The sequence below is a fragment of the Phacochoerus africanus genome, chromosome 12, assembly GCF_016906955.1.
Source record: "Phacochoerus africanus isolate WHEZ1 chromosome 12, ROS_Pafr_v1, whole genome shotgun sequence".
NCBI lineage: Eukaryota > Metazoa > Chordata > Mammalia > Artiodactyla > Suidae > Phacochoerus > Phacochoerus africanus.
This window is the reverse complement of record NC_062555.1, coordinates 32,584,781-32,610,437: the sequence shown is the minus strand read 5'-3', so window position 1 is coordinate 32,610,437 and position 25,657 is coordinate 32,584,781. Positions and strand designations below refer to the sequence as shown.

At 43.6% G+C, this 25,657-nt stretch overlaps 1 protein-coding gene across 5 annotated transcripts in view; it reads left to right on the top strand.

Moving 5' to 3' along the window:
* Positions 1-25,657, top strand: part of AOPEP (aminopeptidase O (putative)) — a 395,656-nt gene that overhangs the window by 255,994 nt on the left and 114,005 nt on the right. For all 5 annotated transcript variants that reach the window (XR_007131178.1, XR_007131175.1, XR_007131177.1 and 2 more), the window contains exons 8-10: positions 5,580-5,682; positions 6,583-6,690; positions 17,800-17,843. Coding sequence is in view for 2 of the 5 variants with exons in the window: in XM_047754794.1 (XP_047610750.1) it covers positions 5,580-5,682; positions 6,583-6,690; positions 17,800-17,843 (255 nt within the window). In the remaining 3 variants the exon portion in view is untranslated. The remainder of the gene's footprint in view (positions 1-5,579; positions 5,683-6,582; positions 6,691-17,799; positions 17,844-25,657) is intronic.

Genomic DNA, 25,657 nt, shown 5'->3' with positions numbered 1-25,657 from the left:
GCTGTTCAGTCCCTGGCTCAAGCACCACAGTCGCAAGTTTACAGACTTGCGAGACTCATGGCCCTCACTTTTGCGGCCACGGAGTACCAGACAGAGAGGCTGTCAGACCATCTCTCTGGGCCAGGGCAGAGCAGTGGGTGTTCAGACCCAGGCTGACACGCCTGAGCACCTTTCAGAGGCATTTTCTTAAACCCCACCCTTGGCGATAGTCCTGCAGAATCGGTTCGTTCTTCAGGAGGTTTGATTCCAGATCACATCACTGTGTATCAAATATCACTGCCATCTGACAGCTTTGGAAAGGTCTGCATTGCTCCTGTGAGTGCAGTGGGAGAGGAAGGAGGTGGGCCGGGGAAGGTCAGGCTAATCTAGGTTGTTACATTTGGTGCCAGGAACAACAGAAACCAAGGGCATTTAAGCCCAAACGACCTTGGTAACTTGATCTCTCACATTCCATGTATTCCAGCCAAGGAAAGAAACACTGGCGTGTAATGTTGCATACTTAACACTCAAGGTTTACAGAAGTGCTTTCATATTATCTAAGCCTCATCATCCTCTTGACAGGTGAGGAAACTGAGCTTTGGAGAGAGTGAGTGTCTTGTCTGAGACTCTCCAGTTAGTATTTGACACAACCAAGAGAGGGGCCTGGATCTTGGGGAGACCCCAGAATGCAGCAAGGCCTTTGGTGGTCCATGGACCCGGGTTCCACTTGCAATTCTGCCACTGACTATCTTTGAGGTCATCTCTGGGCCTCACTCTCCTCCGCTTTTAAGGACATCATCACAACACCCGCCCCATCAGATTCTCATGATGGTCGAAGGACATAATACATAAAAAGGGCTTGGCAGAGTACCTGGCACAGGGCGATAACAGGGAATGGTAGCTATTGGTATTAGTTCATTTCTCCAGTCATTAGGAATGAATCTGGCTTCAATTAATATATTGAATTAAACAAATGGGGGTTATTCTTCTCATATAAGAGGTGTGAGGGCAGGCAGTCTTGGGCTGGCCCCAAACTGAATGGTGCTATCAAAAACCGTTTACCTTCTTTCAGTCCATCCTGGTTTTCATAGCATGTTAATGTGCTGCCTCATGGTTGCAAGGTGGCTGCTGTAGCTCCTTCTACCATGTTTGGGGGAAAGAGGAATAGTACCAGTTATAGTTCCCCTTTCTTAAGGAAAGCAAACCTGACCCAGAACCCCACTCCCAACCACAGCAGACCTCTGCTTTTTTGTCTTATTGGCCTGGACCCTGTCTTCCAACTCTCTGTAGCTGCAAGGACGCTCGGAAAGTGAGTGTTTAACGTTTCAGACTCACCTGTACAAGTGGCAGGGAAGAGGGTGGATGAGAATGGGAGAAGATTGAGCCAACTGTGTATGCCACAGTTCTTTGTGCCTCTTACAATGTCATTAAATTTTTTTAAATATTTACTTGGACCTCAGGTATTAAGGGTTAAGCTTACTTAACCCTAGTCATGTGTTCACGGCACACGAGAGCAAAGCCCCTTTTCTAGACGGAGTCCATTTAATTCCCACAAAATGTGTGCTATTTCACATGCATCTATTTTTTCTTAACTTTTCAATTGAAATATACATACACTATGGTACACAGGTACTTCTAGAAGGCTCATTCGATTTTTAGTATTTATCTTCATGAAAGCACCCCTCAGATGAATGTATAGAGCATTCTCACCAACCCCAGAAACTTTCCGCTTTTTTTCTGCCCATCCTGACAACACTCCTTCCCCAAGGTAACTAGTATTTTGACCTGTATCCTCATCGGTCTGTTGCCTCTTCTTTGATTTCCTTTAACTGAAATTATACATTTGCATGTTGTCTTTTTTGTTGCTGCTGCTTTCTTTTTAGGGCCTCATGTGCAGCATATAGAAGTTCCCAGGCTAGGGGTCCAATTGGAGCTGCAGCTGCCACCGACACCACGGCCACAACAACGCCAGATCTGAGCCGCATCTGCAACCTACACCACAGCTCACGGCAACCCCGCATCCTTAACCCACTGAGTAAGGCCAGGGATCGAACCTGTGTCCTCATGGATACTAGTCAGGTTTGTTACCACTGAGCTACAAGGGGAACTCCTGCATGTTGTCTTTTTGGGTGCGACTCCTTTCACTCACCTGTGAGAGTCGTCTGTTATTGCAGGCAGTGGTGGTTCTTTTGATTCCTGCTTTCTCTCTGTGCCGTGTCTCCCTGCACAGACCTGGAGTCAGTGGTATTATGAGAACCAGAAGAGCACTGCCATGGAAGTCACTCTTTTTTCCACTGGTGGATTATCTTTTCCTCGTAAAAGCCACCCCCTCTGATTTCTTGCAAAGCTTGTCTGGGTGCTGCTCTCTCCAGCATCACGTCTACTTTAAAAGGAATCTCTTGGGGACTTGTGTGTTTGCTTTGGATGCTGTCAGCCTAAAAGAATTTTCTTGAGCACTTCTTCATTTGGAGAGGGTGGCAGAGGAGAGTCAGAGAGGGATGCTTTCTGGAAGGACATTTTTAGTCAAAGGAAAGAAGACCAGCTCAAGTCATCATGAGGACCTTGAGCCCGGCAGCCAGACTTTGGAGCCGAGATTTAGGGTCGTCTTCTGTGTTCCTCCCCTTCTAACAGTCTCTGTTCAGAGCTCAAGGGCAAAAGACATTCACGGCCACTCTGTCTCTCTGGAGGCTGGGAAAACTGGTTTGAATTCAGGCTGACTCTGCAGGTCTTCCTCCTCTCTCGGCTGCAGGTGGTGGGCTTTCCTATCAAAGCCAGCCTGGCTTTCTTTATAAAGGCCCCCAACTCCAGGACACACTTGAGAGCAGGAATAAAGCTGATGCTCTTCAGGGGCATCTTAAGTGAAGATGAAAGGGCCTGACTAGTTATTCCTGCAAGTATAGTCACGTTGGTAAGTCAGGGATCAACTAGAAAAATGCAAACTATGCGGTTAGCTCTATTGGCTGGCCGTCAGCATCTGGTCTCTCCTTGAGGTGTCTGCTGGTTCTGTGCCTTGTGTCTGCTGCCACAGTGTCCTGGGATGTTCAGCAGAGACTTACTCAGGGGTTCTTTGCTTGGCAACTTGGGCACACTGCAGAGGGCCTGATTTGGCAGGCTGGATCATCCTCAGGCACTACCATTCAGGTCCAGCACCCTTCTATGTTTGTCTGTGGGCACGTGGAAACACTGAAATCCATTGCAGATGACCAGCCTTGAACTTAGCGATATGTGTTGCCACAACGTTAGAAAGCTTTATGAAGTTTATTGAGTAATTTCTGTATCCTCAGCCCTCAGAAGAACTTGACATATATTACTTCAGTTATTCCCCAAAGGACCTGGGGAGATGGGTAAGCTTATTCCCATTTTGCAAATGAGTAAATTGAGGATTAAAGTAACCTGCAAGTAAGTAATAGGTAGTAAGTAGCAGGAGTCAAAGTCAACACTAGGTCTCTTGGATTCCAAAAGCTGTGTACCTTGTAGCCCCATGCTGTATATACAATGAAATACTACTCAGCCATGAAAAAGGATGAAATCATGCCATTTGCAACAACACAGACGGACCTAGAGATTCTCGTATTAAGTGAAGTTAAGTCAGAAAGAGAAAGCCAAATACCATGTATCACTTCTATGTGTAATTTAAAATGTGACACAAATGAACTTATCTACAAAAGAGAAACAGACTCACAGATGTAGAGAACAGCACTGTGGTTGCCAAGGCAGGGTGGGAGGGTAGGGATGGACTGGGACTGTGAGATTAGCAGAGGCAAACTATTCTCTATGGGATGGATGAACAACAAGGTCCTGCCTTATAGCACAGGGAACTATATTCAATATCCTATAATAAACCGTAATGGAAAAGAATATGAAAAAGCATGTGTGCGTGTGTTTGTGTGTGTGTCTGTGACTGAGGCACTTTGCTGTATAGCAGAAATTAACACAACCCTGTAAATCAACTATACTTCAACACAATTTTAAAAACCAACAAATAAACAAACAAAAATAAAAATAGCCCCTTGCCTTTCTGATGTGCCAGCCCTCTTGTCAGCCCCTGCCTTCCCCTCACCCTACCACATGCTCTTCAATGTTTGTCCAATAGGTGGCCGGTTTTTGAATAGTTAAAAGCTGCAAATACCTTGTCACTTATTTTGATTTTTAGTTAGTTGTTGAACCATTCACTACACCACAATTGTGTTTTGTTAAAATATGTTTTTCGGAGTTCCCTTCGTGCCTCAGTGGTTAACGAATCCGACTAAGAACCACGAGGTTGGGGGTTCGATCCCTGGCCTCATTCAGTGGGTTAAGGATCTGGTGTTGTCGTGAGCTGTGGTGTAGGTAGCAGACACAGCTCGGATCCGGTGTTGCTGTGACACTGGTTTAAGCCAGCGGCTACAGCTCCAATTAGACCCCTAGCCTGGGAACCTACATATGCCATGGGTGTGACTTTAGAAAAGACAAAAAAATATGTACGTGTTTTTCTTTTTTGGCCGCCCCATGGCACATGGAGTTCCCAGGCCAGAGATTGGAGCCGCAGTTGCAGCCTACACTGCAGTTGCAGCAATGCCGGGTCCTTTAACCCACTGGGTCAGGGGTCAAACCTGCATCCTGCCAACTGCAGACATCGCCACCAATCCCATTGTGGCTCAGCGGAAACAAATCTGGCTGGTATCCATGAGGACACGGGTTTGATCCCTGGCCTCACTCAGTGGGTTAAGGATCCAGCATTGCCTGAGCTGTGTTGTAGGTCGCAGAGGTAGCTTGGATCCTGCATCGCTGGGACTGCGGGGTAGGCCGGTGGCTACAGCTCCGATTCGACCCCTGGCCTGGGAACCTCCATATGATGTGGATGTGGCCCTAAAAAGACAATAATAATAATAAGAATAATACTTAAAACCATAGAGTATAATGGAAAAACTCTCTAATAGATATATAAGGAGACGTTTGTTTCAGTCCTCACTGTCACCATGAATCAAAACAAGCCGTGAGCCCTTGGATACAGGCTTAATTTCCATGGGCCTGTTTCCCTCATTTGTGAAAAGAGGCGGTTGAAGTACGATTGCTAATGTCTCTACCTGTTCTGAAAACATGGGGCTCCATGACATTTTTTGTTTGGTTTTTGCGCGTCTAAAATGGCTTCAGAAGGCGAATATTTCTTAAAGGAGCCTTAATTACTAAATGCAAATCAAGAGAAGGGATAACATGGGGGCTTTCAGAAGTTTTCGGAAAATGACCTAAGTTCCTTTGCTCTTCCAAGTAAAGCTACATTTTCCATTGCATTTCACAGTCCATCATTCCTACCAGAAGAAAAGTGTATCGTTTCTTAAATAATTCATACTGGAGCTTAGATTCCTTGAGGGTCTGGCAAGCTTTAATCTTGGATAACATGATGTAAAATATTGCCAGTAGCCAGCCTCAGGTTGCCAACCCAAATATAAATCCCTCCTTGTTCACTATATGAATGTATAATGTAAACCATTTTAAATGATCCCTGGTACTGTTGAATAGAATTAAGGTGCTATTGAGCAACTCGGAAAACAAAGTGATATTACCGTCTAATTAGTTAAGAATTTGCTGTACTTCAAGAAAATTTTATGGCTTCATTTTAGACCCAATAAAGAGAAAACCGGCCACGTGAGTGACTCGGGCTCATCTGTCATCAAACATGGGCTCAATCCGGAGAAGGTCTTCATGCAGGTTCACTATTTAAAGGTAAGTGCGTTTTTAAGCGGCAGAAGCCAGTTCATATGGTGCAGCACTTTTTAGGTTCTACCTGTGAACAGTAAAGGTTAACAGTACACGTGGGGCAAAACAAACAAAAAATCATCAACAGTATCAGGACAGTTGACTGGGTAGATATCTTGACTGTCCGATAATTAAAATGTTAAAATGAGTCATGAGTCAAAGGAAGCCGAACTATTCCCTGCCCTGTACCTCCCTACGCTCCTTCCTCCTGCTAAGTATGCTTTGAAGAGAAGAATCTTAAAATCGCCATCAGGTTCCAACTAAAAGACAGGAAGACTAGAGAAGTATTTGAAGTTTAAAGGCCTTTCCTGATAGCTGGGGGAGAGAGGAGCTGGGCTCTTGTCTCACGGTCCACGACAGACATCAGGCTTCATGTAAGCCAAGGACAAACAAGATGGCAATACAGACAGATGATTTGAAAGCAAAGGAGTTGGTCCTTAAGTTCTAGACTCAACCTTACTGGTAAGAATATAAAAAAGGGCTGCCTGGGACAAGTCAGATGGAATTTCTGGATGAGCATAACCTGTGCTAGTGGATAAGTTAGAGTTGACTTTGGAAGCAATTTTTCTTTTCCTCTTTTTTTTTTTTTTTTTTTTTTTTAAGGGCCACACCCATGGCATATGGAAGTTCCCAGGCTAGGGGTCAAATCAGAGCTGTAGCTGCCAGCCACACCATGCCAATGTCTGCCGCCTACATTAGAGCTCATGGTAACACTGGATCCTTACCCACTGACTGGGGCCAGGGATCGAACCCATGTCCTCGTGGATAGATACAAGTCGGGTTCGGTACCACTGAGTCATGATGGGAACTCTTCTAAGCAGGTTTTCTGATGAATGAGCATCTTTGTTTCTTCTTCCTTTCTTCTAGGGCTATTTCCTCCTCCGGTTCCTTGCCAAAAGACTTGGAGATGACACCTATTTTTCATTTCTAAGAAAGTTTGTGCACACATTCCATGGGCAACTGATTCTTTCCCAGGTAATTTACGAGTCCTCATGAGTCCATGATGTACAGTCGGAGGGGGGTGTGTGTGGCACATGGCGACTAGATTATGTGCGTATTAGCAGGTAGGGAAAAGATTTACGATTTAACGCAGTAGGAAGTTAATGAAGTGGACACAGGGAAGTGTTGTTTCTGGGAAGGTAATCTCCTGTGGTTTAGGACAGACTGTAATCCATAGCTGTCCTGTGCACGTTCTTTTTGTTGAGGGGAGAAGGGTTCTCCCTAAACCTGTATCTGGAAAGGTAGCTTGAAAACTGGCTTGGGAGTCTTATACGATTGGTTGGCTGAATAGCCAAATTCGTACTGCTTAAAAACCACTTCTCACCAAGATACTGCAGCCATATAGGCGGGCATTGCATTTGCCGTGACTTCCAAGGCTCTGGTATCAGCTTTTCCTGGAACATTTAGTGCTCCCTCCACTGATTCATTCAGTTTTTCTTTTACCTCTTTTGAATTAGAGCTGAATTGCTTTTTTTCCCTAACAGCTTTATTGAGATGCAATTCACATACCCTCAAATTCACCCTTCTGAAATGTACAAGTCAGTGGTTTTTAATATATTCACAAAATTGTCGGAGTTTCCTCATGGCCTAGTGGTTAAGGAGCACATACAGAATGGAATGCTACTCAGCCATAAAAATGAATGAAGGAGTTCCCGTCGTGGCGCAGTGATTAACGAATCCAACCAGGAACCATGAGGTTGCGGGTTTGATCCCTGGCCTTGCTCAGTGGGATAGGGATCCGGCGTGGCCGTGAGCTGTGGTGTAGGTTGCAGACATGACTTGGATCCCGTGTTGCTGTGGCTCTGGCGTAGGCTTGGAAGCTACAGCTCCCGTTAGACCCCTAGCCTGGGAACCTCCACTTGCCACGGGAGCAGCCCTAGAAAAGGCAAAAAGACCAAAAAAGAAAAAAGAAATAATGCCATTTGCAGCAACATGATGGATCTAGAGATCATACTAAGTGAAGTCAGAAAGAGAAAGACAAATACCCTATGACAGCACTTACATGTGGAATCTAAAATATGACACAAATGAACCTATCTGCAGAACAGAAAGTGACTCACAGACATGGTGAGCGGACTTGCCAAGAGGGAGGGGGAGGGAGTGGGATGGATGGGAAGGTTGGGGTTGGTAGATGCAAATTATCATGTTTCGAATGGATAAGCAATGAGGACCTACTGTATAGCATAGGAAACGATATCCAATCTCTTGTGATAGAAGATAATATGAGAAAAGGAATATATATGTGTGTGTATGCTTGCATCACTTTGCTATATAGCAGAAATTGACACCACATTGTAGATCAACTATACTTTAATTTAAAAATTAAAAAATAAAAATAAAACTATAGAGTTGAAAGACCAAAACCAAAAAAGAAAAGTACATTCACATTGTTGAGCAACTATCCCCACCATGCATCTCCAGAACATTTTAATTTTCCCCAAATGAAACTTGTATCCATGAAACAATAACTTCCCATGCTTCCCTCCCCCCAGCCCCTGGCAACTACCATTCTGTTTTCAGTCTCTTTGACTACAATAGGTACTTCATGCAAGTGGAATAATACAATATTTGTCCTGTTGCATCTGTATATTTTATTTAGCAAAATGTCTTCAAGGTTCATCCATGTTACAGCATGTATTAGAATTTTCTTCCTTTTTAAGACTCAATATTCAATTGTATGTATCACATTTGGTTTGTCTTTACATCTGTTAATGGACACTTGGGTTATTTACACCTCTTGGCTCTTGTGAATACTACTAATGTTGCTATGAACATTAGTATACAAATATCTGTTCAAATCCCTGCTTTCAATTATTTTGAATATATCCCTGGAAGTGGAATTGCTAGATCATACAGTGCTTCAGTTTTTTGAGCAACTGCCATACTATTTTCCGTAAGGGTTGTGCCATTTTCCATTCTCGCCAGCAATGCACAAGAGTTCCAATTTCTCCACATCCTCACCAACACTTGTTTTATTTTTTTGATAATAGCCATTATAGTGGGTTTGAAGCAGTATCTCATTGTGGTTTTAAGTTGCATTTTTCTGGCAGCTAATTATGTTGAGCATTTTTTCATGGACTTTTTGGACATTTATATATCTTTTTTTTTTTTTGGAAAAATGTCTATTGAGATCCTCTGCTGATTTTTTTCATTTAGGTTGTCTTTTATTATTGAGTTGTAAGAGTACTTTATATATTCTAGATTCAAGTTCCTCATTAGACATATGATTTGCAAGTATTTTCTTACAATTAAAAGTTACTCCTATGTTTTGTTGAAAGAGCTTTGTAATTTTTTAGCTTTTATATTTAGGTCTCTTATCCATTTTTTTTTTTTTCTCTTTAGTGCTGCACCTGTGGCATGTGGAGATTCCCAGCCTACGGGTGGAATTGGAGCTGTGCACCACAGTTCACGGCAATGCCAGATCCTTAACCCTCTAAGCAAAGCCAGGGATTGAACCTGCGTCCTCTTGGATGTAAGATTCGTTTCCACTGAGCCACAATGGGAACTCCTCTCTTATCCATTTTGAGTTAATTTTTTATATGCTGTGAGATAGATGGTCCAACTTCATTCTTTTGCATGTGAATATCCAGTTGCCCCATGACCGTTTGTAAAAAGACTATTCTTTCCCTTCGTTGAATTGTCTTGGCAGCCTTGTTGAAAATCAGTGGATCATAAAAGTAAGAGTTTGTTTCTGAGCTCTTAATTCTATTCCTTTGATCTCTACTCCTGTTCTTCTGTTAATCCCACAGTAAGTTTTGAACTTAGTGCATTTTCAACTGATATATACTTGTTATTAAAAAAAATTTTAATAAGCAATACAGAAAAGTGCAAAGAAGAATGTAAAATATCATTCAAAATCCTATAATTATCCACCAATACCTATAATTCATATTAGGAGGACATCATTCTAGAAATTGAACTCTTTCTATGTATTATATATGATATGTATACATATATCTGTGTATATGAGTATATAGTGTTTGTATATAAATGTACCCACAGGTATAGGCACAAAGATATATTTAGAAATAATTTCATAAAAATAGGATTATATGTGCTTTTGATGAAATGTTTTACATTTTATTTACTTGAATTTAACTTGAATTTGAGTGAAATTTTACTTGAATTTAATTAATTTTACTTGAATTTAATTAATTTTACTTGAATTTAACGAGTGAAAAAGAAACAGAAGTGAATACAAAAGACTTGAACTTTAGATAACTGTAAGAGAGATCATTTCCTCAAAGATTCTTCTATGGTTGATAAACACAATTACAAAAAAATCTTTAACAAGTTGAAATTGTTAATTTTTTCTCTTTAGATATATATCTTATTTTTAGAAAGCATCAGTTTATTAAAGATGAGGAAATCAATAGTTATATACTTCAACTCCTTTTCCCCAATTCTAGATTTTTTTTTTTTAATTACATTTTATTGTTAGAGTTCCCATTGTGGCTCAGCAGGTTAAGAACTGGACTAGTATCCATGAGGCCGTGGGTTCGCTCTCTGGTTTCACTCAGTAGATTAAGGATCCGGCATTGTCATGAGCTGTGGTGTAGGTCACAGAAGTGGCTCAAATCTGGTGTTGCTGTGACTGTGGTGTAGGCTAGCAGCTGTAGCTCTGATTCAACCCCTAGCCTGGGAACCTCCATATGCTGCAGGTTCGGCCCTAAAAGAAAAAAAAAAATCTTTATTGGTGTGTAGTTGATTTACAATATTGTGTTAGTTTCAGGTGTACTGAATCATTTACACTTTTCAGATTCTTTTCCCATGGAGGTCACTACAGAATACTGAGTAGATTTCCCTGTGGTATTTTTGGCCATGTTACTGTGGCTTGGGTCGCTGCTGTGGTGCTGCAGGATCCTTAACCACTAGGCAACCAGGGAACTCCCTGGATTTTTCTCGATTAATATTTTAGATAGTTAAGGTTTATTTTATTTATAGTGTGTGCTGTAACTGTAATTTGCACAGTTGTGTAGTCCTAGCTCTGTATTTAAAGGCTTTCAGAATTCATGACCAGTCATTTTACAATGTTGCTATATTCATGACTGGTTTATTTTGATTCAGCTCTTTGTTGGCTAAATTTCATTATCAAATTGATGTTCAAGTTGCTTGAGAATGTTTGCCTGTTGCCTTTATATTTGAATTACAGACTGGCTGGGTATAATATTCTTGGGTCATGTTTTCATTTCCTCAGAACTTTGTGGCTCTTGCTCAACTGCCTTCTGGATTAAATACTGCTGTTGAAACTTTTGAAGTCAGTCTGTTTTTTCCTCTTTAGACCACTCAGATGACAGAAGAATTCTTTATCTTTGATGTTTAGTAATTTAATCAAAATGGCTTGGTGTCCATGAGTCTGCATCAGGTTTTTTTTCCTGGAAAACAGTGTACATTTATAGTCTCATGGTCTATTCTTACTTCTTTCAGTAAAATTGTCTGGATTGTATCTTTGAGCACATTCATTTTTTTTTTCCCTTGCAGGCTTCTTAATTTCAGGGTTACAGGTTATCCTTTTATCATCTATGTCCTCCATACTTGTTATTTTCTAGTTGCTTTTGTCTTTTTGTTCTTCATGACATATGTTTATCTCAAGCAATGTTATTATTTTAATATCAATGTTTATTATTATAACATTACTATGAATACATTTTTAATGGTTCTGTTTTTCCTTGATGTTTCTGTTTTATTAATGCTCCATAGTGGATTATTTTGGTCCCTCAGCTATTCCCTTTGCTTTGAAATCTCGCTTTTCATCTCATTTTGCTCTTCTGTTGTCTTGTCTTTGAGCTTCTAATTTATTGAATTTATGCTCCTGTTATCTTATTTTCATTTATATTTTAGTAGAAAGCATTTGTGGAGAATTTTCTTCTGTCCCTTAGATGATGTTTTCTTCAAGACTGGATTCCTTATCTTTTATGCTATGCTTCTTATTCCTGTCTCTCTCTTTATGTGGGTTTTTGTTGTGTTAGTTTGCCTAGCTGCCATACTTTTTCTCTTGCTCATTCTCAGCATGAGTGGCACTGTCCTGGTATTTATTCCTGTATGTATTGGAACATTATCCTTGATTTCTTCTTTATGCTATGCTTCTTATTTCTGTCTCTCTCTTTATGTGGGTTTCTTGTTGTGTTAGTTTGCCTAGTTGCCATGCTTTTTCTTTTGCTCATTCTCAGCATGAGTGGCACTGTCCTGACCTTGTATTTATTCCCATATCTATTCGAACACTATCCTTGATTTCTTCCGCAACTTATCTTGGACGTATTTTTCTTCCCCCTCTGAGCTATACTTTGAAGTTTGGATGTTGTACCTGGAGGGATGGAGGGGAAGAGCTTCCTTAGAGCTGTGTACAGCCTTTTGTCGCAGGAATTGGGCCCCGCTCACTTCTGAAATGTCGTTAACTGTCCCCAGCCAAGATTTGGGTGCAGCGTCTTCCCACTGCAGGTGCTCTCTACATTGCAGGTGCCTCCAGTTCAGCTTGGAGCCCTGGAGCCTATGCAGCTCCTGAAAGCAGCATCCTCAGTTGTTCACTTCCTAGGTTTTGCTCATCTAACTCAAGCAAACGTTTGCTGTCCCTCCACCATCAAAAAAAAAAAAAAAAAAAAAAAGAGAGAGAGAGAGAGAAAGTAAAGATATTCCAGTTTCTTTCCAAAGGGTGGGTATTTGTGAGGTTTGAGTAATTCACCAGTCCCACTACTGCTAAGCATGAGGGGAGGGGGTGGGACAGAGGGAGGGTGGGAGGCTGTGTTGGAATCTTATGTTTCTTTCTTTAGTTGTCTCTTTGAAGTTTATGCCACAGGCTGTACTTCTTTCCTTGTTTGGATGCTGCTGGCAGAGTTTTTGCTGCCCTTTTTTTTTTTTTTTTTTAATGGATTGTGCCTTTGTTTGTATTGCTTCTCATTCGTTACAGACGAGGAAGGCCATGATTCAGTTTCTTTCTTCAGAAGTTCCTCAATTTCTTCTTTTTCTGATTTACTTTGGAATCCTCTCCTTTTCCAATAACCCATCTGCTCAGCACTTCAGAATTATCATCTTTCTACCTCCCAATGGAAACTGTTCTCTTGAGCTTAACAATGACTTATTCCTGACCGTTTCATTTCTTCTCAGTTCTTATCCTGTCAGCACTGTTCTTATTTCAACATTTTGATGATCTGTTTTGCTTCTCCTACCTCCCTTTCCCCATGACCATGGTAATTATTCATGAAATGTCTGACAGAAATTCCTAATCCTGTGTAATTATCAAGCCAATGTCAGTTTAGTAGAATCTACTTGCACCTGCTTTTTGTTGAGTACTTTCACCAGGACTATCAAATAATTAGCAAATAAGCCATGTGCCAAAATCAGCGTCGTTTTTTTTTTTTAAATCATAATGCTTAATTTAATGTTCTTAGGTGATGATCAAAATAAGCTGTCTGGGGCTGACCTGATTAGTTTACAGATTATTGAGAGAGTAGAAAATGAAGAAAAAAAAATCCCCCCCCCCTTTTTTAACTAGGGTGTGGGCTTGTAACCATTGCCAAGGATACCGATAAAATTTTGCCCCAACCCACTGTCAAAAACAGCAAGATTGTTGTTCTTGTTGCTTTTGCCTTTGGCAAAACTGGCATACTCTAGTGATGAGAACGTGAGACCCCTAGTCTTTGTCACGAGGTGACTTTGTCAGTGATCCGAGGTCAACGTCAATGTCCTAGATCCTGTTGATGATCCTGGAACCAGCCTTGATGGAAAGTCCTCCTTGTCCAGTTGAGAGTTGTACGTTGTATTTATAAAAGCGCCAATTGACAGATGGCCAAAAAACACATGAAAAGATGTTCAACATCACTCATTATTAGAGAAATGCAAATCAAAACCACTCTGAGGTACCACCTTACACCAGCCAGAATGGCCATCATCCAAAAGTCTACAAACAATAAGTGCCGGAGAGGGTGTGGAGAAAAAGGAACGCTAGTACACTGTTGATGGGATTGTAAATTGGCTCAACCATTGTAGAAAACAGTGTGGAGATTCCTCAGAAAACTAAACATAGAACTACCATTTGATCCAGCAATCCCACTCCTGGGCATCTATCCAGAGGAAACCACGACTCGCAAAGACACATGTTCTCCGATGTTCATTGCAGCACTATTTACAATAGCCAAGACATGGAAACAACCTAAATGTCCATCGACAGAGGAGTGGATCCAGATGATGTGGTACACAATGGAATATTACTCAGCCATTAAAAAGAACGAAATACCAGCATTTTTTTACAACATGGATGGACCTAGAAACTATCATGCTAAGTGAAGTCAGCCATACAATGAGACGCCAACATCCAATGCTTTCACTGACATGTGGAATCTGAAAAAAGGACAGACGGAACTTCTTTGCAGAACAGATGCTGACTCTCAGACATTGAAAAACTTATGGTCTCCGGAGGAGACAGTTTGGAGGGGGTGGGGGGATATGCTTGGGCAGTGGGATGGAAATCCTGTGAAATTAGATTGTTATGATCATTATACAAGTACAGATGTGATAAATTTGTTTGAGTAATAAAAAAATAAAATAAAAAAGTGCCAATTGAGATTTGTACGTTGCGTTTATAAAAGTGCCAACATACCAAAGGGAAGATGAAGATAGATAAAAGAATTGAAAAGAAGTGGTAAGGGAAGAAAGAGTCAGGTGCATCTTTCTTTTTATGTCATCCTGTTGTGGAGAATGGGGGAAGGCTCTGATGTGTTCACCCCAAGGGCATATGCCAATTTATAAATAGAAGCAGGAAAACTAGCATTTTGTGGTTAAGATGATGTCTGTGGCGGAAGTTAGAAGGGCCAGTTGAGTTGATTCCACTAATGGTACAAGGTTGCCTCTATGAGATCAAGTGTCTTCTTGGACTGGATGGAGCACAGGACAGAAGAACATTTAGCACTGTAGAAAATAGCCTGTGAAAATACAGCCATCATGTCTTAGTGATGCTTGAGGTATTGAGTTTTTGTGACCCAGCGTGATCCCCTAGACCCATCATCTCCAGCATTGGTTGGCAGCCTTCAGCTAGCTGCTCTGTGGCCTGCAGGTCTCCGCTTTGAGGCCGGAAGAGGCAGATGGCCACCTGCTAAGAAGTGGGACAGTTATCTTTCTTAAAAAATGAAGCAGGAGTTCCTTTCGTGGCACAGAGGAAACGAATCTGACTAGGAACCATGAGGTCTTGGGTTTGATCCCTGGCCTAACTCAGTGGGTCAGGGATCCAGCGTTGCCCTGAGCTGTGGTGTAGGTCGCAGAGTCTGCTCGGATCCCACGTTGTTGTGGCTGTGGTGTAGGCCAGCGGCTACAGCTCTGATTGGACCCCTAGCCTGAGAACCTCCATATGCTGCGGGTGTGGCCCTAAAAAGGAAAAAAAAAAAAAAAAAGCAGAATTTCTTAGGGACCTCCTGCATTTTTCTTGTGTTCACACAAAACCTGAAACTTGTGCTCTGCAGTTTTGTAACAAAAGATCCAGTTGTCATTGGAAAACGTAAAAAGGCAGAATTAAGGTGAACTCTCGATTTCCTGCTTCTCAAGCAATTAAATTCTCCCCCTTGCACTGAGTTAATGTAATTCCCTCCCTCCCATACACACATAATTGAGCATAAATTACTGGACAAATAGGGGATAAGTTGATATGGACTATAAGGAGATAATGAAGTAAAATTGGTAAGAAATTATAATGACAGTGCTTGGATTTTTAAGAAGCAAGAATTCTGTCATTAAGCCAATGAGATATCTGCAAAGTAATCTAATAATAGATTATGAAAAAATAGTCATTTGACTTTTTTACAAAATCATTATTAAAATAATAAAAATATTGACTCCAAGAACCTCAATCAAAATTAATGCTACTACTACTACTAATTCTAAATATTACTCTTGTTTCCTTTGGTATTTCTTTTTCATATACCCACTGCAGGTACAAGGAAGGACTTCAGATGGGAGGCATTATTCTATTTGGGGTTTTCCATTTTGGCTGATAGATTTTTTTTTTAAATTGAAGTATAGTTGATTTACAATATTGAGTCCATTTCTGGTGTACAGCAAAGTGATTCAGATATATATTCTTTTTTCAGATTCTTTTCCCTTATAGTTTATTACAACATATTGAAAGTAGTTCCCTGGTTATATAGCAGGACCTTGTTTTTTATCTATTTTGTATGTAGTAGTGTATGTCTGCTCATTTATCCCCCCCAGCCTCTTTCCCTTTCAGTAACTCTAAGTTTGGTTTCTATGTCTGTGAGTCTGTTTCTCTTTTATAAATAAATTCATTTGGATCTCTTTTTTTTTAGATTCCACCTACAAATGATAGCATATGATATTTGTCTTTGTCTGACTTCCTTCACTTAGTATGATAATCTCTAGATCCATTCATGTTGCTGTAAATGGTATTATTTTATTCTTCTTTATGACTGAGTAGTATTCCATTGCATAAATATACCATGTCTTCTTTATCCATTCCTGTTGATGGGCACTTAGGTTCCTTCCTTGTCTTGGTTATTGTAAATAGCGCTGCTGTGAACAATGGGGTGCATGATACGTGCTTTTAATTTTATTTGTATCTTTATTTATTTATTTTTTTGAAAGAAGCAGGAATAGGCAGGTCAAGTCTTAGAAGCATAGTAGCGGTTGCAAGAAATAAATCTTTCACTAGTGCTCTTAATAGAGAGACTTTGCCTCTGGATGAAATGGACCTAACCACCCATGAACACATGGGAAGGGACAGCTGGCTTCACCAGTGCAGTGATGGCTATGCTAGTGCCATGATGGAAAAAGAACACCTTGTCATACAAATTGTTTGCAGATTTCTATTCCTCTGTAATTCCATCTGTTTGTAATATAATGGTCTGCACTGCTGCTTCCATCTCACACTCTAAGTTAAATGGTCAGAACTCTGTGCTGACCTTGAGTGTACAGTCTTGGTTGTGGTGGGGGCTTCCCTTGGCAGAGTCATATTTGGTCATCTGAGCTTATACATGTGCCCTCCTTTAAAAAAAAATGTACAAGCTCCATTTACATTAGAATTTCAGAGAATAAATAAATTTTTAGTGCATGCCTCCAGTTTAACTGGGCATCTTGTATTTTATCTGACAAACCTAGCTGAGACCAAATCAAGATTTTAGAATTAGGTGGGCTGAGAAGGTTGATTGCAATAGTCAAGGTGCAAATTAAAAATAAATATGATTTTGAGCTCATATGTGCATATGTTTTAGGTCTTATGGTATTGTGGTTTTGTTTTCAAAGGGTCCTTATCTTTTAGAGATATTTACTGAAACACCGATGAAATGATGTGATATTTGGGATTTACTTCTAAATCATACAGGAACCGGCTAAGGGCAGCCTGGCTGTGGGTCAATGGCTAGATGAAGGTTAATTATACTTTTTTGTTACTTTTGAATGTGTTTGAAAGTTTCCATTTTCCAAGTGAAGGATAAAATGGGTGTGCGTGCATTAAGTCATGTCTTTAGATTTAAAAAAAAAAAAATCTATTCTTGCAACATCTTAAATGTCAAACAATGGAGAACTTGCATAGTGGCGCCAGAAGAGGCTGTAATTGGAGGCAGGAGCCCGGGAACTATTTTTGAAATTGTGACGTCTTTTTTCCTCCATGGGGATATTAATTGTCTTGGTTTTTGTCTCTATCTTTCCATAGCACAATGCAGAAAAAAAAAAAAAAAAAAGCCTCTAGTTACTAGTCTCTCCGAGTTGAGATTATTCAGTGTGTAAGCGGATCGCTAGGGAAAGCTCCTGAAGAGAACAGTGGAGAGGTATGGCGCATCATGCCATGGCCAGCCTTTGGAAAACAGTTAAACACGAAATGAAATAAACTGTCGGGTCAGGTCAAAATAGCAGGCATTACTTTTTTCAATTCGTTTGTGGTTTTTACAAAAATAAATCTCTTTAACCGGTTGGACTGAAGCCCTGGGAAATTAATAAATTGAGTCTATAGCCTAATAATTCAGCATCTGCCTACCTCCCCCAGCAGGTGAGCTGCTGGCAGCTGGGGAGACTCAGTCTCTGGCGTGACTCCGGGCACAGTTATTTATTGATGGACATCTTTAATGCTTTGCTTTTTTCTTATTCCAGGACTTCCTTCAAATGCTGCTGGAGGCCATCCCAGAAGAAAAAAGGTGAGGACCAATTTAGGAATTAAGGGCCCAGTTTTACGTTTCATGTTAAAAATGACTCTGCCATTGTTTGGCTTGTTACAACCTAGAAAGCTTAATCTTCCTCTCTTACTAGAGGAGGGACCTGGCCCAGCCAGCAGGAGTCCTGGGATGATCAACTAGACCTGGACATGTTGGAAATGTGGGTGATGGGAACCAGCAGGCAGAGCCAGGGAGCCCAGAGTCAGAGCCCTGACGGTGGGGTAGGAGGCAAGCCTCAGCTGCTCTGGAAAAGAATGGAGGAGAGAAAAATTCCAGAAGTTAGGGTGGCTTGTTTTGTTCTGGACTGTCTGAAATGTTTCAGATTCACCATCGGTACCATCTTTTTTTTTTTTTTTGTAAAGTGGATAATATGGGGTCTTTTTCATTAAAAAAAAAAATCTCATCAGATGTGGCCATTATTCCTAAGGTCAAGAACAACAGTTGACTCGTGAGGATTTTTTTTTTTTCTTTTGTACCTGCCCTGCAATTACTTTTCAGGTCCTCTCAGAGCATGGAGCAGTTTTCTTAGGAACGAATGGCAAAAAAGGGGAAAGAAAATTAATAGAAAGGTATATTACCTCTGTAGGCTGTTACCAATGTCTGTTTCTGAAGGATGTCTCTGCATTCTTTCAGAAGAACTTCTTAGGGCACAAATAGAGTAATTTTCATGGAAGCGACCAAGGGTGTTTTTAGTCTGGGAGGTCTTCTTTTTATCCTCTTCCTATTAAGGTGGTGGAGTTCATCCGGATGGCCCCACGCCCTCTGGCTCGGGAGACCTGGGTTTTTATCATTGTGAATATTTTTGGGGGGGCACAATGTGGACCCACACAGTGACTTTTGTTGTGAATGTGGAGGTTAAGAGCAGCGTCTCTATTTTTTTTTTCCTTTGTCTTTTTTAGGGCCACATCCCCAGCATATGAAGGTTCCAGGCTAGGGGTCCAATTGGAGCTACAGCTGCCGGCCTACGCCACAGCCACAGCAGCACAGGATCCGAGCCACATCTGTGACCTACACCACAGCTCATGGCAATGCCAGATCCTTAACCCACTGAGTGAGGCCAGGGATCCAACCTACGTCCTCATGGATACTAGTTGGGTTCATTAACCACTGAGCCACTGCAGGAAGAGCAGCCTCTCTATTTAAAGGTGGCCACTGACCACCTTCCATCGTTTACTCTTTGAGAGGATGCCCCTCCTAGTTAGGATCATGTTTTCACAAGCAGGCTTAATTTAAGCTTCTTTTAAAGTTCTCCTCAAGACTTAAGGAGATTTCATACCTATAGTCAGTGTATTTCAGCCAGTATACTAGAAAAGATTTGGAAACGCAAACACCTTCTTTCCTGCTAACTACTCTCAAGAATTGAATCCAGCTATTAAAGCAGACCGTTCACCCTTTTACCTACGCAGCATGTTGTACCAATTTTACCCAGGTCTCCAAAGCCCCACACCTACCCCCAGAGCCTCTAATCTTTGGCCCCATCGCAAACGGATCCTCAGGCACATCTGTTAGGCACGTGAGCTCTTCTGAACAGGGCAAAGTTTTTCAGATTTGACCAGCCAGTTAGTGTCCCAGGGCCAGCATGCCTGTGTCATACTGCCTTTCCGTCGTTTTCTTGCTTTGATTAATTTAGCTTTCCGTTAGGTTACACCCCTTACCAGGCTTTAGGCTGGACACCAGGCAACAGAAAGGAATCAGTTCTCTGCCTGGCCCTCGGGGAGCTCCTAGTCGACTGCTGAAGATGTACGTGAAGCAGGACATGACTCAGGGTGGGAAGTGGTCTGATGCGCTTCAGAGTCCTGGCTGCACGGAGATAGGGCTCAGTGATCCTAGCCTCAGAGTCAAGGGAAGAGGTACGAGTGAAGGTTGTTGGTGGGGACGTGGCACTAGCAGACTGGAAAGATCCTCAGTGTGGCAGATTTCAGGGGGAGACTAATTAGAAAGTCATTCAGGGAGTTCCCGTCATGGTGCAGTGGTTAAAGAATCCAACTAGGAACCATGAGGTTGCGGGTTCGGTCCCTGGCCTTGCTTAGTGGGTTAAGAATCCAGTGTTGCTGTGAGCTGTGGTGTAGGTGGCAGACGCGGCTCAGATCTCACGTTGCTGTGGCTCTGGCGTAGGCCAGTGGCTACGGCTCCAGTTAGACCCCTAGCCTGGGAACCTCCCTATGCTGCAGGAGCGGCTCAAGAAAAGACAAAAAAGAAAAAAAGAAAGAAAGTGATATGGCACTGCACTCAAGAGCTCTAGAGCCAGAACCGTGGCGGGGTGGGGGATGGTGGTGGCGGCAGCGGACTTTGAGAGTAATGAACAGATATGTGGGATGTTCCAGAGGTGCCACAGTTAAGACTTGGTTGATTAGGAGTTCCTGTTGAGGCTCAGTGGTAACGAACCCAACTAGTATCCATGAGGATGGGAGTTCGATCCCTGGCCTTGCTCAGTGGATTAAGGATCCAGCTTTGCTGTGAGCTGTGGTGTAGGTCACAGATGCGGCTTGGATCCTGAGTTGCTGTGGCTGTGGTGTAGGCCAGCAGATGTAGCTCCAATTCAGTCCCTATCCTGGGAACTTCCATATACCACAGGTGTGGCCCTAAAAATATTAAATCAATTAAAAAAAAAAAAAGGCAAAGACTTGGTTGATTGGTTATGAAAGCTGAAAAAAGGAGTCCAGCACCACCTGACCTTTCTCTCTTGGCCACTCAGTTACACACCGAGTAGAGTAGCCCTGGACATCCGGCGGCGGCAAGTGTTCTGTCTCAGGAATGAATATGAGGCAGAGGGCATGGAAGGGAAAGCACTTGAGCATGGAGGCAAGGAGATGAGGCAGTCGTGTTTCAGACTCTCCAGTGTGAGGATTCTGTCTCCATGCTCATGAGACCAAGAGACAAATAAAGCTAGAAGTGCTTAGGAGATGCAGATAAATCCTGGGCGCCCATCTGCCCCGACAGAAAGGCACCCTAAGGAGTACTCCATCCAGCCTGCCTTGCCCACCTGATATTCCAGTGGTTAACAGCTGCTGGGTCTGTCTTTGCTCGTCAGTTATTATGTTAGCATGTGCACATTCCTCTGTTTGTTTTAATTCAGTACTTTTCCTCCCCCACGGAGCTAGGGAGTACTCGGTTGTAAATGTGACCTCAGCAATCTTTCTGATCTCCCCGAGCACAAATAACTTGCTCTGATCAAGAAAAGAAATAACTTGGCTAAGCGGGCTGAGAATCCGACTAGTATCCATGATGATGTGGGTTTGATCGCTGGCCTTGCTCAGTAGGTTAAGGATCCAGTGTTGCTGTGAGCTGGTGTAGGTCACAGATGCTGCTCGGATCCTGTGTTGCTTGGCTGTGATGTAGGCCGGCAGCTGCAGCTCCGATTCCACCCCTAACCTGGGAACCTCCATATGCCGCAGGTGTGGCCCTTTAAAAAAAAGTTTAAAAAAAGTAACCGTGCAAAGCTCTGAGACATACACTATTTGTATCCACATGTAGGGAGGGAACTTAAAACCTGAATCACTAAATTTAAAATTACCCATCTGAAATGTACAGTGCATTCCAGAACAAGAGCATTTTCCATGGCAGGCCCTGAGCAGGACCCTCTGGAAGCTCGCGTCCCTCTAGAACCGCACTTTCCAAGTTCTTTCCATCCCCGCTCACTTCCTGTGAGCATTACCCGGGCTTGTCCTTTCCTTCAGGGGCACAGATAGAACGTGATCTTGAGCATCTCAAGAGGCCGGAGACAGAGCCCAGGGTGATAAAGACCTTCCTCCTGTGCAACAACAAGTTAATAAGCACAAGCCGCAGAGAGGGGCTAGGCGTCAACTTCCTGTCCTTGTCACTCCGCCCTGAGGCATCGACGGACAACGAGCAACACAGCACACTCGATACCATTTTTTACGTACGCCTGGGTCTGTTTCGTGAAACAAAGAGCCGTTTATTTTTCTTTTTTCTTTTTTGTCTTGTGGGCTGCACTTGTGGCACATGGACGTTCCCATGCTAGGGGTCTAATTGGAGATGTAGCTGCCGCCCTACGCCACAGCCACAGCAATGGGGGATCCGAGCTGTGCCTGCGACCTACACCACAGCTCACGGCAACACCTTAACCCACTGAGCGAGGCCAGGGATGGAACCCACATCCTTTAGGATACCAGTCAGCTTCGTTTACTGCTGAGTCACAATGGAGACTCCGTACAGCTTATTTTTCTGAGCACCATCATTCAGGGTGGCCAGTACATCCTCTCCTCTGCAGCACCAGCTACACGGGACCACATCTAGAGCTCACGGGGTCTGCAGACCCACTTTCTGAAATAGCAAGTTGGATTACAGGACGTAGGAGTAGAGCCAGGGAGCTCTCCAGCCAGATACCCAGATACCCAGGAGGCCTCAGTAATGAGGCGGAAGGACTGCTCACGAGCACAGATATGGAGGCACGTGGTCCTGGGTCTGTGTACTTTTAGCTCTCTGCATAAAATCAATTTCCATAGTGATCAGACATGCAGAAGAGTCATTTCCTGTAAGTCCTGGGTCCCAGCGAAGTGGAAATGCTTCTGCTTGTCTGTTGTGATTATTTAAGCCACATGATCTCAGGGGGGAAACATTCACCGTTGGCTTTGACTCGGAGCTTCTTGATTTGAAAAAGTCAGCCTTCGGTGTTATCACTGCCGTACAGCCAAGTCCAGAACTCAAAATTCACCCATTCCATCATCTCAGTCATGATCGAAACAGCAAAAACTAGTGTACATTTTTTTTTTTTTCATGAAACACTTAGCCCGTTTCTTCCATACAAAATTAAGCATTTTCAAATGGTCTCCCGTAATTTCCTTGGGAGATGAGCCTCCCTATATATAAAAATCGTTTTGAGCGGCTGGAGTTACTGCCTTCTCTCAGAGTTTAACAGTTTGGTGTCTGCACTGAGACTGGGAATCTAGAAACCTGGATTGCTTTTTTTTTTTCTTTAGCCTGGGCTGACCTGGACTAGTCTCCTTGTGCTGTGGTTTCTCCATCTGCTAAACAGCTACACAGTGGTTGACACCCACTTCACAAGGATGCTATGAGGAATGAGGTGGTAACGGTTATAAGAGGCTTTGAACCTTTCCAGGGGAAAGGGATCTGGAAATACAGGTTCTCTTCCTTGGCAGGAGAGTGTCTTTTGCCCCTGGATGCAGCTGCACACTCTCCTGTCCTCACACTTCTGCCCCTGCCCCAGGTCTCCCCATGTCTTGAGAACTGAGGGGCAGACAAACAGGGCCCCAGGAGCCAGGTCACCTCCAGCAGGTAAACGAGAAGTCAGCGTTATTTGGAGCCAGCGCAGGCCTTCCCCTCCTGCGGGCTTGTCTGCACCGGAAATCACCAACCCGCGTGTTGTGAAGCCCGAATTCAGCACAGAAAGAAAAGCAGGGGATTTGCAGCTGGCGTCATGTAAGTCTGAATCCCAGCTGTTCGAGCACCATCTCTGAGGCCCGGGCTACGTCTCCTAACCTCTTGGGCCTTTATTTGCTCATTTCTAAGATGGGGATAATAATATTGGTCCTGCACAGACATTGTAAAGTTCCCATGATATTTTTCTTTTCTTTTCTTTTCTTTCTTTTGGTCTTTTCTGAGCCGCACTCACAGCATATGGAGGTTCCCAGGCTTGGGGTCAAATCGGAGCTGTAGCCACCAGCCTACACCAGAGCCACAGCAACGCGGGATCCGAGCCACATCTGCAACCTACACCACAGCTCACGGCAACGCCAGATTCTTAACCCCCTGAGCGAGGCCAGGGATCGAACCCGCAACCTCATGGTTCCTAGTCGGACTCATTAACCACTGAGCCATGACGGGAACTCCCCCATGATATTTTTTCTATAGTGTCTGTACATAGTAGGTGTTCCGTAAGCAGTAGCTACTACTTTTATGCCAGTGCTTGGTGGTGGACAGAGGAGTTGTTGTTTATTTTTAGTGCCACTGTGTAATAGTACCTGTGTGTGCATATAGGGCAAAGCAATATTCGCCTCAATACTGTCTAATGAAATAGCCCTCACCCTTGACCTGGATAGCTGTCCAGGGCATAGACCATGGTGCATATTGGTCACTGGGATTTACCTTCTATACAAGGTCATCCCGCAGAGAACGATGGGGCACCCTGTCCACACACCATCTCTCACCTCTCCGAAAGGACTCGGCCAGTGCCACCATCCACACCCCTCCCGAGCACCCCATGTCTCTCTAGGCCCCTCTCACTGCCTCTCGTCTGAACACATTCATAGCCTCCTCGTTGGACTCCCTGCCTCCAGCCTCAAGTCTCCCTTGATGACTCTTCCTGGGCTCCATTCCGTTCGGCCCTACCTCGGCCCTGCTTCAGAGCCTCCTTGATGAAGCCGAGGCTCCATGGCAGGATTCCAGGGGTTCTCACAGGGCACCCCATTTCCTTTCTCACCCCATTTTGTGTGCCAGTCCAGCTGACCATGGCTCTGGACTTTCCTGTCTCTGCTCTCTTTGCCCTGCTGCATGAGCTTCTTTCATTTCTACTGGTCCTACCACACTGTTGGGGACAGCACAAACCTTTATCCATGACACAGTTCAAGCTTTGTTGCCCTTCAGAATTTCCATGGTGGCTCAGTGGGTTGACAGCTCAACTAGTATCCATGAGGGCCCGGGTTCGATCCCTGGCCCCACTCCGTGGGTTGGGGATCCGATGTTTCTCTGAGCTGCAGTGTAGTTGCAAACGAGGCTTGGATCCCACGTTGCTGTGTCTGTGGTGTAGGCCGGCAGCTACAGCTCCAATTCAACCCCTAGCCTGGGAATTTCCATATGCTGCAGGTGCATAGTGCAGTCCTAAAAAGCAAAAGAAAAGAAAAAAGAAAAGCAAAGAAAAAGACCCCCTCGTCCCCCCTCAAGCTCTCGGCCCCTTCTCCACACCGTCTACAGGCACTGTGGAATTTGACTCCCATCTGTCACATGTCCCCATCAGACAGCCACGCCTGGGTATCCCTCTCAGCCTCCCCCAGAACCTCGTGCTGGGGGGCATCATAGAGAAGCTTTTGCCTGTTCTCAGTCTTCCCCGGTGAAGACTTGGACCTCACGCGGTAACATTCCAGGACTCAACTCCTCAGCGCCCGCCCCCCCCCTCCCCCGCCCACCCGCCATGCCAGCTCTCAAGAAGTGTCTTTAAGCTAAAATTCCCCAAAGGAAATTTATGTCCCTGTCCTCTTACTCCCTCCTCCACGGGGATGCACAACAGCTGTTCACCAGCTTTTGTAATATCCCTTGAAAATGGCTCTGCTGTCCGTCCTCAGACATCTCTTCTTCAGGATATTTAATCCCAGGTCCCTTGACCTCCCTTGTGAATCCAGTGTGTTTGCCCCTTTGATCATCCCTCCTGCTCTTCCCCAAATCCTTTCTCCATGCTCCGTCTGAAGTCATGGCTGGTTTAAGAATGCCCATTTTCCTGGAATGCCTCAGCACAATGAAGCTCGGTTCTCAGTCGGCCTCTGGCTGCTACCCTCCTGGGGATCACCTGAAGGATAGGTGACAGGAGCTTTGGGCCCCAGGACTCTGGACACAGGAGTGTCTCTCTTTGGCTGGAAAGGAAGCGAATGATTGGGCTGCTTGCTTAGAGAGAAGCACCAATGAAGGAGGGACAAGGAAGAAAAGGCACCCTCGCTTCTAAATCAGGGCAAACACTTGAGAGCTGCTCAAGCCCCAAGGTGGGACCTCCAGCCCACCAAGTATACCGCCCACCCAGCGCAGGACAGGGTGGGGACAGTTTGCATCCGTTCCAAACAAGAACAGCCCCTTCCACTGAGCATCGCCTTCAGTGGAAGTGGCAAAAT